This window comes from Nannospalax galili, unplaced genomic scaffold (genome assembly GCF_000622305.1).
Source record: "Nannospalax galili isolate Female #2095 unplaced genomic scaffold, S.galili_v1.0 scaffold161, whole genome shotgun sequence".
NCBI lineage: Eukaryota > Metazoa > Chordata > Mammalia > Rodentia > Spalacidae > Nannospalax > Nannospalax galili.
The window spans coordinates 3,234,258-3,248,775 of record NW_008348586.1 but is presented as its reverse complement, the minus strand read 5'-3'; the positions used below and the strand labels follow the sequence as shown (position 1 = coordinate 3,248,775).

General features: G+C 41.4%; 1 protein-coding gene across 2 annotated transcripts in view; it reads right to left on the bottom strand.

The window, feature by feature from the left end:
• Nucleotides 1–14,518, bottom strand: part of As3mt (arsenite methyltransferase) — a 47,558-nt gene that overhangs the window by 12,589 nt on the left and 20,451 nt on the right. For both annotated transcript variants that reach the window (XM_008845670.3, XM_029569678.1), the window contains exon 10: nt 5,702–5,836. In XM_008845670.3, coding sequence (XP_008843892.1) covers nt 5,702–5,836 — 135 coding nt within the window. The remainder of the gene's footprint in view (nt 1–5,701; nt 5,837–14,518) is intronic.

Genomic DNA, 14,518 nt, shown 5'->3' with positions numbered 1-14,518 from the left:
ATATAACTTTTTTTAAGTGAAGGGCCTGCAAGATGGCTCATCAAGTGATGGTATCTGCCACTAAGTCGAAAGACCTGAGTTTGATCCCTGGGACCCACCTGATAGAGAGAAAGCTGACTTCAAGAAGTCATTCTCTGACTGTGACTCAGGCAGCATGGTATGTGCATGCATGACACACACATGTACACACACACACAAAAATAAATAGAAAGGTGATAAAATAGTGTTGCTTTAAAAAAACAAAAACAGAAAAGAAATTAGAATTTAATAAGTCATTATTTCAAAACAATGAAGAAATAATGGTTATTTAATAAACAAAAATTTAAAACTTAGTCTAGTTAATAATTAGAACAGTCATCACTCTGAGCCCAGCATGGTGATATGTATCTGTATTCTAGCACTTGAGAGATGGAGGCAGGATGATCAGAAGTTCATGCCAATTTGGGCTACATGAAACACTGTCTCAAAAAAAAAAAAAAAATCCAAAGGGTCAAGACATGGTGGCATATGCCTTTAATCCCAGCACTTGGGAGACAGAGGCAGAAGGATCTCTACAAAGCAAGTTGTAGGCCAGCTGGAGCTACCAGGAGACATAGTCTCAAAAAGAGGAGAGGTGAAGATGTCACACTTCTACCTCAGTTTTTTTCTGTGAGACAGGGTGTAGGATTTATTGGTAAGCATGATTAAGGAAGAGGCAGAACCGTGGAAGCCCTCATATGTGAAGGCTCCATACCTCATCTAGGAGACCATGACTGGGGACATATCTGACTCCACAAGCACTGGACATAAGCCACTGCTCAGGCATGGTGTCCTCAAATTCAATTCCATTAATCTTGTGAAAACCCCACTTCTTCAAGACCTGGATCTTCTGGTGCCCTGGGAACTTGAGTTTGGTCCTGCGTAGGGCCTCCATCATACTCTCCTTGCTCTACAGCTTGGTGCAGATTGAAGTGATAACCTGGCCATAGTGAACTCTAGCCACTGCACCCTGGGGCTTCCCAAAGGCACCCTGCCTGGAACCTAAACCCAGTTATCATAAGATCAAATATGAACAGCCCATAAAAAAGGCTGACTCTAGCCAGGCATGGTAGCCCACGCCTTTAATCCTAGCACTTGGGAGGCAGAGGCAGGCGGATCTCTGTGAGTTCAAGGCCAGCCTGGTCTACATAGTAAGTTCCAGGACAGCTGGGGCTACAGGGAGACCCTGTCTCAAAAATACCAAAAAAAAAAAACAAAACCCAAAAACAAAAAAAAGGCTGACTCTAAGGTCCCTTGGGGCAACCCATGCAAGCAACACACTGTACAGTACTGTCCTACCTCAGTTGTTATGTAAAATAAATTTCAAGACATGAAAGCAAAGCTATAAAAAGAATTAGAACAATATTCAAAACATTTGAAAATGGATTTTTAGACATGATACCAAAAGTACCAATAACTAAAGGAAAAACAAACTGGAGTTCTTCAAATTAAAACCAAGAGTAAATCAAAACCTGTTGTGTAATAAAGATATTATCAAGACAGTAAATAGATAGGTCAATGGACTAAGGATGTGGTTCAGTTGGTAGAGTGCTTGCCTACCATGCTGGAAGCCCTGAGTTCAATCTCTAGCCCCTCATAAGCTGGGTTTGGTAATCCCAGAACTTAGGTGGTAGAGACAGGAGAATCAAAAGTTCAAGGCCATCCTCAGCTACATACTGAATTCAAGGCCATTCTGGAATACATGAGACCCTGTCTCAAAAAAATAAATCACAGAATGGGAGACATTTTTGGAAAACATATATCTGATAAGGTCTAGTATTCAGAATATACATTTACATGCCTGGGTATAGATCAGGGGTTAGAGTGCTTGACTAAAATGTGCAAGGGCCTAGGTTCAACCCCCAGCACCACAAAAGCAATATAGGCAGAAAATATATATATCAACAGCAAAACAGCAAAAACAACCAACCCAGTTTAAAAATGGCCAAAAAGGGGCTGAAGAGATGGCTCAGCCATTAGGAATATACTGGCTCCTCTTCTAGAGGTCCCAGGTTTGGTTCCCAGCACCTATATGGCAGCTAACAACTATCCAGAACCCCAATTCCAAGGGATCTAATGCCCTCTTTTAGCCTTCATGGGCACTGCACACATGAACATACTTATATACATGCAGGCAAAACACTCATACAATAAAGTTTTTGATGAATTTAAAATTAAAAAAAAAATTTTTTTGGTCTTTTTGAGACAGGGTCTCCCTGTAGCCCCAGCTGTCCTGGAACTCACTCTGTAGACCAGGCTGGCCTCGAACTCACAGAGATTCTCCTGCCTCTGCCTCCCCAGTGCTGGGATTAAAGGCGTGTGCCACCACACCTGGCATTTTAAAATATTTTTAAATAATTTTTTTAATTTTAAAAAGAGAGGGGAGAATGCTGGGCGTGGTTGTGCATGCCTTTAATCCCAGCACTTGGGAGGCAGAGGCAGGCGGATCCTCTGTGAGTTCAAGGCCAGCCTGGTCTACAGAGTGAGTTCCAGGCAGCTGGAGCTACAGGGAGACCCTGTCTCAAAAAGACTTAAAAAAAAAAAAAAGGGAGAGTTCTTCAGTTTTGTCTTTTTTGTTGAGACAAGGTCTCATTATGTAGCCCTGGCTGGCACTGGAACTCACTACAAACCAGGCTAGCCTCGAACTCATAGACATCTGCTTACCTCTGAGTCCCGAGTGCTAGGATTAAAGGTGTGCACCATCACTCCTGGCAAGCTTCTTCAGATTTGATCTGTCTTTTCTTACCTACTGGATCATGAACCTCAGAGGCTCAGGGAAGCCTTCCCAGTTTTCCTTTTTTTAAAAAAAAATTATTTTTTATTTTATGTGTATGTGTGTATTGCCAGCATGTAGGTAAGTGCACCGTGTTGTGCAATGCCCGTGGAGGCCAGAAGAGACTGTTGGATCCCCTGGAACTGGAGTTATGAACAATTGTTAGCTGCCATGTGGGTGCTGGGACTCAAATCCAGGTCTTCTGCAAGAACAGTGTTCTTAACCATTGAGCCATTTCTCCAGCTTCCCTGTTTTCCTTTTAAAAAATCTTTTTTCAGCATAACTGATTGTGGCTGTGTAGGGTATGCTCTGGTATGCACAGCTTTATACTAGAAAATTCCCCTACTGATGAGAAGCCATACTAGGGGCTAGGGAGATGGCTCAGCAGTTAAGAGCATTGGCTGCCCTTGCAGAGGACCCAAGTTCACTGCCCAGCACCCACATGGCAGCTAACAACTGTCCATAATGCCAGTTCCAAGGGATTCAATGCCTCTTCTGACCTCTGAGGGCATTGCATGACACAGGTGCACTTACATGTATTCAGGCAATATGCTCATAAAATGCATGCACACATACAATAAAAATTAATAACTTTTTTTATAAAAAGAAGTCATACTAACAATCACCTGGATGGACAGCAGCACAGAGCTATCTTTGATCTGATACAGATCTTATGGGACTTGAACGTAGTATCGACAGTGGGGGACAGGAGAGACAGATGGGGCATTTTTTTTTTTTTTGGTCTTTTTGAAACAGGGTCTCTCTGTAGCCCCAGCTGTCCTGGAATTCATTATGTAGACCAGGCTGGCCTTGAACTCACAGATATCCACCTGCCTCTGCCTCCCGAGTGCTGGAATTAAAGGTATGCACCATCACACCCGGCCAGATAGGGGCATTTTTATATTTTATATTCTAAGGGCACATTTGTAGTTCATATTGTAAAAAGCAATCTTCATGTACATGTTCTTACTAGCTTAGCATACACACACTGTTAATGACTTGTTTGTTCTGAGTCACCTCCCTAACCCAGATGGCCCTGGAGGAGTATAAAAATGATGCAGGCAGAAACTAACTAGACTCAGCATCTCAAGAAGTTTCATCTCAGCCCAGATGGTCAGAGAATGAGGGAAGAGGGCAAGAGATAAGGAGAGGTGCTGACATCATCAATCTCAGGACAAGGCTGACCATCTGACCAGAGGAGCAGGGCTGACCTGTGGAATTACTGACTGCCTTTGTTCCCCCAAGCCTTGATGAAGCCTGCTGATCACAGATAAGGGAAGGCAGTTTTTAAAGCATTAACCCACAGTCTTCTCAGATAACGAGCTCTCTGGATGAAGCACAGCTGAACAGTTCAGTTCTGTCTAATCTCGTTGGTGTTTGTGATGACAGACTACGTGAGCTCCAGTACTCTTAAGTACGGTGCTGAGAATGCAAAATGATGCAGGCAGTGTGGAAAATGGCTTGGTGGTTCTTAAAAGTTAGAAATGTGGACAGAAGAATTCCAGTCTTAGGTAGAGATGCAAAAATCACCGAAGGAAGAAACTCAAACAAGCATGTTCCTATCAGTACTGTTCCTAACAGCCAAGGAGAACAATTGCCAATCAGCTGATAGACAGATAAACAAATGTGTTCTCACCACACACAATACTATCCAGTCACCAAGAGGAGTGAGGTACTGATGTGCAGTTCAAGGTGGAGAAGCTCTGAAAGCTTCAAAGAAATCAGATCCAAAAGGCTACATAGCCCATGAGTTCACTCATGTGAAATGTCTCCAAGAGGCAAAACCATAGACACAAAAGCAGATTAGTCACTGCCAGGACTAGTAAGAGGAAGGACTGGGGAATAACTACTTTGGGGAGTGATGAAAGTGTTCTGGAAGTAGTGAGTGAACAAATAGCCACTGAGTTACACATTTGTAAACTTAAAATAGGTGGGCCCGAGAGATGGCTCAGCAGGTAAAGGTGCTTGTTGTCAAGAAACCTGTGTTCAATCCCTGGAATCCATGTGGTGGAAGGAGAGAACTGACTCCTGAAAGTTGTCCTCTGACCTCTATACATGAACCATGGCCCACGCACGTGCACACACACAGACACACACACACACACACACACACACACACACACACACACCTTAAATGTAAAAAGCTTTAGATGATTAAAATGGTAAGCTTTATATTATATTAATTTTATCATAGTTTTGAAAATACCAGAAGGAAATATGGCCAATTTACCATGTTCACATGGGGTTAGGGCTTTTGTTTGTTTTTGTTTTATTTCTTTTCTGAGACAAGGTCTCACTTTATTACCCATGCTGGTCTTGAACTCTTGGGTTCAAGTGATGTTCGTCCTTTATCCCTAGTCATTAGAATTACAGATATGCGGTACCATGTCCAGGGCATCAGCTCTTAATCATTTTTGTACCTAGACACCTTTGAGAACTTGATAAAAATAACAGAAACTTTCCCAAGGAAATATGCATACACTCATATAATTAGATGGGGCTTATAAATACCCTGCAGTTCATTCATAGATATTCCAAAAAAAATAAAAGATTATTATTGACTTATCACTAGGATTTTTCTTAGCTATAATTTCAAAATATTTATAGACATAGATATTCTAGAAATAAGTTAGTCAACAGCAAAGAAAACTTTGTTTCTTGCTTTAGTAATAGCCTGCAAATTTAATTTAATTTAATTATTTATTTATTTATTTTTGAGACAGGATCTCACTCTGTAGCCTTGGCTGGCCTGGAACTTGCTATGTAGACCAAGTTGGCCTCGAACTCACAGAGATCCTCCTGCCTCTGACTCTTGACTGCTGGGATTAAAGGTATATGCCACCAGGCCTGGATGCCTATGTTTTTTAAAAATGAATCTGTTTGAGGTAGGGAACTGAAAGTCAAACAAACCTTTGATTCCACTGTGGAACAGCCTTTAGACCCTGGCAGCATTTCTCCAACTGGTCTGAAGAGAAAATCTTGAACAAAACGTGAATTCTTTAAGACAGCTGCGGTCTCTTCATCCACTTCAATTGCTTCACCTTCCTAAAGAGCAGCATAACACAAATATCAGAAGGGATCACTTTGATCTTTTTTGTTTTGGTGTATGTATGTGTGTGTGTGTGTGTGTGTGTGTGTGTGTGTGTGTGTGTGTGTGTATGTACAATCCACAGCATTCATGTAGATGCCAATTTTTCTCCTTAGAGAAAAATTTTCTCATAGAGCCAATTTTTCTCCTTCCTTGGGTGCCAGGAATTGAACTCAGGTCACCAAGCTCAAGTAGGCAAGCACCTTTACCCACTGAGTCATTTTGCACTTCAGTCCAGCACTTCAGTCTTACCAGAAAGGAAATACCCAGAAGTTTTGCTAATGAGTGGCATTTCAGGGTTAAAGTACCATACAGTACTCTCTCATTCTCAGACCCTGCCTCTGATTTCATGTGCATGAAGATGGACTCACTAGTGTCATGATCAATCTTTCATAGGTGATAGTGCTAAAAAGGACATTCACTGCCCCAGTGTTTAATGCATTTTCAGACATAGATGGAGAAACTGTCTCTTCCTGAGTTGTACCACTTCATTGCTTAAATGAAAACTTTGGACCTGTCTTAGTTTGTTTCTCCATTGCTGTGAAAAAATATTCTGACCAATACCAACTTGGGGAGGAAAGGGTTTATTCAGCTTACATCTCCCAGGTCACAGTTCATCAGGGAGCCCAAGGTAAGAACTCAGAGCAGGAACCTGGAGGCAGGAGCTGGAGCGCAGGCCATGGAGGAATGATGCTTACTGTCTTGCTCCCATGGCCCTTGCTCAGCTTACTCTCTTATTCAACACAGGCCCACCTGCCCAGGGATGGCACTACCCACAGTGGGCTGGGCCCTCCCACATCACTCAACAATCAGGAAGATGTCCCACAGACATGGCCAGTCCAATGGAGGCAATTCCCCAATTGAGGCGCCCTCAACCCAGGTGTGTCAAGTTAACACTAAAGCTATCCAGCACAATTGACCCCTCGTCAACTTGACACACAAACACATCACTATTAAACCATAAGCTTTCCAATTCTTGTCCCCAAGATATGATGTTAACATTAATATCACAACATAAGACAGTACAACCTTAAAAACCCCAGTCTTTTAAAAATCCACTTAAAAGTCCATAGTCTCTTTTAAAAGTCTCAACTGTGGGTAGGCTTCTGTAAAATCCAAAACAAGTACTGTCTTATTTCAAAGGGAAGAATCGGGCACACCTAAGCAAAACCAAAGTCCAGCAAAGTAGCTTGAGGCTGGACATTTGGGATTCCACTCATGATCCTCTGGGCTCCAAAGGGTACTGGCAGCTCCACTGCTCTGACTCTGCAGTCCACAGCACACTCAGCTCGTCTCAAAGACTCAGGCCAGCTTCATTCCACACTTACTGCTGTCCTTGGTGGTTGTCCCATGGTCCCGGCATCTCCAAATAGCTGGGGTTGCCACTGAAACTGAGGCTGCACCTTCACCAATGACCTATTCTGGCCTCTCGGGGTGCAAAGCCTCAGATTCTCTACATGACACCTTCAACCCTGGGGTCTTTGCTGCAACTGAAGCTACACTTTCACCTACAGCCTTTCCTGGCCTGTCTCAGAGTGCCAAGCCCCAGCTGCTCTCTGTGACCCCTTCACGCTTTCAACACCAGAACCATGCAGGAGACTCTTACATATTACCAAGTCCTGCTTCCAGCTTAAGATAGAGGTGCGGGTCCCTCTGTGTGCTGACCCTGCGGAAATACCTCCCGGAAGACTTCACCACAGTGATGCTGATATCTTGTTACTTACAGCTGATTTTTCAGCCCCAGCTAATCAGCATCAATTGTCCCAGTAAAGCAGGTCAGGTTCTGGTCTCTTCTTAATCACAGCTGATTCTTCAGCCCCGCCAACCAGAACCCACAGATTCTTAATTCAAAATCTCACATGAATAGCCCTGATAGTCTCCGCTTCCCTTTGAAGTTTCACAAACCAGGTCTCCATTGTCTACAACCTTTTCAGCATAACTGTTCCAAGCTCCACAGCAACAAACTCTGAGCACGCAATGGCTTTTCCAGCCCAAAGTTCCAAAGACTTCCACAGTCCTCCCCAAAACACCAAGGTCAGGTCCGTCACAGAAATATCCCACCCTCTGGTGCCAATTTCTGTCTTAGTTTGTGTCTTCATTCCTGTGACAAAACACTCTGACCACTACCAACTTGGGGAGGAAAGAGTTTATTTAGCTTACATCTCCCAGGTCACAGTTCATCAGGGAGCCCAAGGTAGGAACTCAGCACAGGAACCTGGAGGCAAGAGCTGGAGCACAGGCCATGGAGGAATGCTGCTTACTGTCTTGTTCCCATGGCCCCTTGCTCTCTTATCCAACACAGGCCCACCTGCCCAGGGATGGCACTACCCACAGTGGGATGGGCCCTTCCACATCACTCAACAATCAAGAAGATGCCCCAGAGACCTATGGCCACGGGCCAGTCCAATGGAAGCAATTCCCCAATTGAGGCTCCCTCAACCCAGGTGTGTCAAGTTGACACTAAAGCTATCCAGCACAGACCAGTTGTTTTAAAAATGTATTTCTTGCAGTCTTTCTGTAAGAAACAGTATATTTTAAAATGAAATGGAGATCTTTTTTAAAGGTTAAAAACTCATTCAGTTTTATGTCTTGCAGGGCTTATACGGAGTTCAATATTATATAACTGTATTAATTCAACAGCAAACCTAAAAATTTTATAGCCATTTTTGAAAGAGATGTATCTTTGCTCTGGAAACTTACTGAGTATGTTAAAACTGTAATGAAATGCTTCTTCTAAAAAAATAAATAAATAAGTCAAAAAAATGTATTTCTTTAAGTCCCAGGATGCCTGGAAAGTATGAGTTACATAAAGCAATACCTAATACACAATAACTATTTTATTTTACTTATTAATTTTTAAAAAACATTTATTTGTGTGGCTAGAGAGATGGTTCAGTGGTTGAGAGCACTGACTACTCTTGCAAAGGACCCAGGTTCAGTACCCAGCACCTACATGACAGCTAACAACTATGCATAACCCCAGTTCCAAGGGATCTGATGCCCTCTTCTGGTCTCCTCAGGCATTGCACACACAGGTGAACTTACACAAGCAGACAATACACTCATATACATAAAATAAAAATAAAAATTTACAAGAATGTGTATGAGCGTATGTATACATGTATACAGTCATGTACCTATGTGCATGCAGAAGCCAGAAGAAAGCATCAGATGTCCTCCTCTATCATTTTCTGCCTATTCCATTGAGGCAGAGTCTCCTTGAGGCTCATATTTTCTCAGCTAGGCTGGAAATCAGCAAGCCCCAGAAATCCTTCTGTCTCTGCCTAACCTCAGAGCTGGGATTATAATGTGTGTAGGACACCTGACTTGTTACATGGTGCTAGGATCTGAACTTGGTTCTTTTGGTTGTGTGGCAAGTACTCTTAATCACTGAACAATCTCTCCAGCCCCTTAATTTGTTTATCTATTTACTTTTGAGACAGGGTCTCACTATATCACACCAGCATGTCTGGAACTTACTATATAGACTAGACTGGCCTCGAACTCACAGAGATCTACCTGCCTCTGGCCTCCTGAGTGCTGGGATTCTAACTTGGAACTCACTTTATGGCCTAGGCTGGCCTTGAATTTGCAATCCTCCTACCTCAGCCTCCCAAATGTCAGATTACAAAGATTACAAGCAGGTGCTTTTTTTTTTTTTTTTTTTTAGCAGGGTGTGGTGATGCACACCTTTAATCCCAGTACTAGGGAGGCAGAGGCAGAGGGATCTCTGTGAGTACAAGGCCAGCCTGGTCTACAGTTCTAGGCCAGCTGAGACTGCACAGAGACCCTGTCTCAAAAAAACGAAAAAAAAATTGCTTTTTTTTTTTTTTAAGACAGTGTCTCCTGTTGATCGCTATGTAGCCAAGATGGGTCTTGAACTTCTGATGTTCCTGCTTCTGCCTTTCAAGTGCTGAGATGACAGGCATGCGCCTTCAGGTCAATTTTATGTAGTGCTAGGGATCAAAACCAAGGCTATGCCAGGCAAGCACTCTACCGACTGAGCTACCTTCCAGCTTCAGATTTTGCTTTTTTGAGGGGGATGTCTTTTGGCCTTGATCCCACAGAGATCTGCCTGCCTTTGCCTCCAGAGTGCTGGGATTAAAGGCATGCACTACCATGCCCCAGCTGATTTTGCTTTTTTTTTTTTTTTTTTTTTTTTTTTTTGAGACAGGATCTCCTTGTAGCCTCAGCTGGCCTGGAACTCACTATGGAGACCAGGCTGGCCTCAGTCTCACAGAGATTTGCCTCTTTGTGCTGGGATTACAGGCATGTGCCACCATGCTGGGTCAAGTTTTGATTTTTTTTTTTTTAAACAAAAAAGGCCAGTGGTGCTGGAGATGGCTCAGTGGTTAAAAGCACTGGCTGCTCTGGCAGAGTACCCGGGTTCAGTTCCCAACACTCACATAGTGGCTAACAGCCATTCATAACTTCAGTTCCAGGGAATCTAACACCCTCTTCTGGCCTCTGTGGGAATTGCATGACACTAGTGCACTATGATACATGCAGAAAAAACACACATAAAGATAAAATAAAAATAAATTTGATAGGGAGCTCAACATGGTGGTGTACACCTTAAAAAAACAGATTCTACAAGTCCAAATTACTAAACTTCAAGATTATGAAGAGACAAATTATCTAGGACCACCCTAGATTGAAAGCCATCCATTGCCCACACCTGTGTCTGACTGAGCATCCTGTGACCATCAAAATTCTACAATGTGTTCTTAGCAAACCACTAGCTTTCATGAATCTGAAAGCTAAAACTGTCATCAGACAGCATTGGAAACCACAGTGTTCCTCACTTTGTTATAACCTGCCTACCTGTGACCCCCCCCCAGATATATTTAGTAAACACTTTGATTTATAATTTTCTTCATTCTATAACTAATAAAAAATCTTGTTACCACTTCTGTGGGTGGAACATGGCATTTTCAAAAAACTGAATCTGTGTTCAGGGGTCATGGTCATTCATATTTGGCTCCAGAATAAATTATCTCTCATTCTCTTTGAGGTGAGACCTGTTTTTGCATCCCCTATTCTGATTGGTTGTTTAAGATCCTGTTTACTGGATATCTTTTGTTTGTTCATTTGTTTTCAAGGTGTGAGGTTTGAGGCATCCATTTTGTTTAATCTCCCAGCATTCAGTTTGTTTTTGTTTGTTTTCAGACCCCTGAAGGACTTTGGTTTCTGACTGTTTAGTCTGATAATTTGCTAAATCTTTTTCTCTGGACACTGCTCCCATACCTGATCTAAGATAAAGGGAACTATTTTGGGGGGTAGCTTATTTGGTTCTCCAGTGGTTTTATGTCAGATACATGTGTCAATTCAACTTTTTAAAAGGGAAATCTAACTAAAGATAACAGCTTTATATTTCACTGCATGAACATTTACTATCTCTAAACTGGTTTATTTTGTGAGCTTGACTAGAAGTCCTAGGCAATGCAATTTTTAAAAATAATAAATGGGTAGCTTGTTTTAATCGAAATTTAAAATAATCTAAAAAATGGTAAAATGGCAGGGCAGGAGTGATACCTTAGCAGTTAAGTGCACTTGCTGCTCTTCCAGAAGACCTGAGTTTGATTCCCAGCATCCACATTGGGCAGCTCACCGTCACCTATAAATCTAGCCTCAGGAGATCTGATGCTCTCCTGGCCTCTGAGGGCACACAGACACATACACATAAATATGAGGGCTGGAGAGATTCTCAGCAGTTAAGAGCACTGGCTGTTCTTGCAGAGGACCTGGGTTTGGTTCCCAGCACCCACATGTTGGCTCACCCATCTATAACTCCAGCTCCAGGGATCTGACATGCTCTTCTGGCCTCCTCAGACATACACATGATACACATACAAATATGCAAGCAAACACTCATATGCATAAAATAAAAAACCTTTAATATAAATATATTTTAATGATAAAATTGATGATTTACAAAAACAGAAGGTCTCAACTACATCTGTTAAAAGGAGATGTTAAAATAAGAAATAATTTTTTTTTACTCTTTTAAGAAAATATTTTATTTATTATTTATTTTTTAAAAACTAGAGGTTAGGGGCTGAAGAGATGGCTCAGTGCTTAAGAGCACTGGCTGCTCTTGCAGAAGACCCAGGTTTGATTCCCAGCACCCACGTGATGGTTAACAACCATCATTAACTCCAGTTCCAAGAGAATCTGAAACCCTCTTCTGAACTCCACAGGCATTACACCACAAGGGTGCAGTTACACACATGCAGACAATACACTCATATACATAAAATTTAAAAATAATAAAATATTTTTTAAAACTTTAGAGGTTATAACAAAACTAAAGATAAATTCTAAGAAATCTAACTATTGTCACCCTCTACCCCTATCTATCCTCTGACCTTATCTCTTCCTTCTTTATCTCTAAGCAGAACAAAAAATTAAGTATTAAATGACTATATATTCTTGGATTTCAAATCCATATTATCACATAGGGACCAATATATTTTGTCTCTATTTCTCCTGAAACATACCATGACCTGTTTTTTCCTTAATATCCTTGCAGTAAAACAGTCTAGATTTTTCTTAGGGGTTCCTCACAGCAGTAACTGTGGTCACCAAGCCATCTCCTGCAGCAGTAACCACGGGAAGTTTGCCTCCCTGTGTCCTACCGTCCATGTTGCATACTGTTTCCTCTGTCCTTAAGGCTATTGTGGCTCAGTCTATCTACAGATTACAGAATTTCTTTGTTAACTGTGAAGTGCATGTAACATTCAGTATTGTCAGAGGGTTGTAGATTTGAAACCCAAGAATACATAGAGTTGGGACAGGGTTGTGTCAGCACTATGGACATTTCTGGAAAGATTATGATTGCTTAAAATTGTTTTTTCTGCGGGGGGGTCTTTTTGAGACAGGGTCTCCCTGTAGCTCCAGCTGGCCTGGATTCACTACAGAGACTGGTCTCCAACTCACAGAGATCAGCCTGCCTCTGCTTCCCAAGTTCTGTGACTAAACATGTGTGTTACCACGTCCAGTGCTTAAAATTGTTAATGTAACATATTTTGTTATGTTAGTATATTATTCCCACTTTAACTAATCTGATGAATGATCTGCAGACCTCATCCTTTTTCAGGACTCTAAATGAAAATTGGTTTTATGGGATTTAATCCTGTTTAAAGTATTTTAACAATGTTAACAATATTTATATTACAAATAATAAAGTCTATTATTGTTATATGTTCCATTCTAGGTTATAAAATACACTTAAAACATAAAAAAAGAAAAATTCTGTTTTAGGATAAAACTAGAAGGAAAAGAGATCTCATGCCATATTTGAAACTCCCATCCGCAGGAGGTGGTGGCACATACCTTTAATCTCAGCACCTGGGAGGCAGAGGCAGGCAGATCTCTGTGAGTTCCAGGCCAACCTGATCTACATAGCAAGTTCCAGGCCAGCTGGGGCTACAGAGGGACCCTGTTTTAAAAAATCCCATTTGTAAAGACAACTCCAGTGATTGTTCTTTTTTAAAAAATTATTTATTTTTATTTGTATGTGTGTGCGTGTTTGTGTGAGTTTATGTGCATCGCATGCCTGAAGGAGCCTGCAGAGGCCAGAAGAGGGCATTAGGTTCCCTGGAACTGGAGTTATAGATTGTTGTCTGCCACCTTGTGGGTGCTGGGAACTGAACCCTGTTCCTCTGGAAAAACAGCCAGTGCTCTTAACTGCGGAGGCATCTATCTCTCTAGTTCTGGTGATTACTCTTAAACAGGGAATAATAATCTAATTTTATATTACAAGCTCAGCTTTGATCTTTTTCCTTAAGCCCTCATATCTTAGACAAAGATGTGAACTTTCTACTTTGATTTTTAAGAAGTGCACTACATGTCATGGTGACTGTCTTCATATACTTGTCTTTATTTGTTCTCTGAATCCTAAGAAAGAACGGAGTAACAAAATCTGTGGCTTCTTCATTTAGATATTTGTAGAAGCTCTTGAACACTATGCCTAATATTAATGTGTTTATATGATGTATGTATATGTATGTGTGTTCATTCTTGAATGTAAGCGGTTTTAGTATAGTTTTTACTACTACCGCATCTTTGAAGAAAGCAAGTTTAACAAATTCATTATATTTGTGGATCTAAGGTAGGATACAACTCTAAAAATTTAAAACAAAGGGAAAATATGATAATTTTGAAAACCTCATTTTTAAAGTCTTACAAAGGCATTTGATCATCTTTTTTGCTTTTTTTTTTTTTCTTTTAAGACAAGGTCTCCCCATAACTCCATTTGACTGGGAACTGACTATATATATAGACCAGACTGGCCTGAATCTCACAGAGATTCTCTTGCCTCTGCCTCCCAATTAAAGGCATGTGTCAGTATCTGATCATCTTGATGTGTCTCATTGTATTAAAAACACAATTTTTCATGCTGGGCATGGTGCACCTACCCACATGCAGGCAATACACTCATACACATAAAATAAAAATAATAAATAAGCTGGGCATGGTGGCACACACCTTTAATCCCAGCACTCGGGAGGCAGGGGCAGGCAGAGCTCTGTGAGTTTGAGGCCAGCCTGGTCTACATAATGAGTTCCAGGACAGCTGGGGCTACAGGGAGAACCTGTTTCAAAAAGACCAAAAAAAAAAAAAATTAAAATAAATAA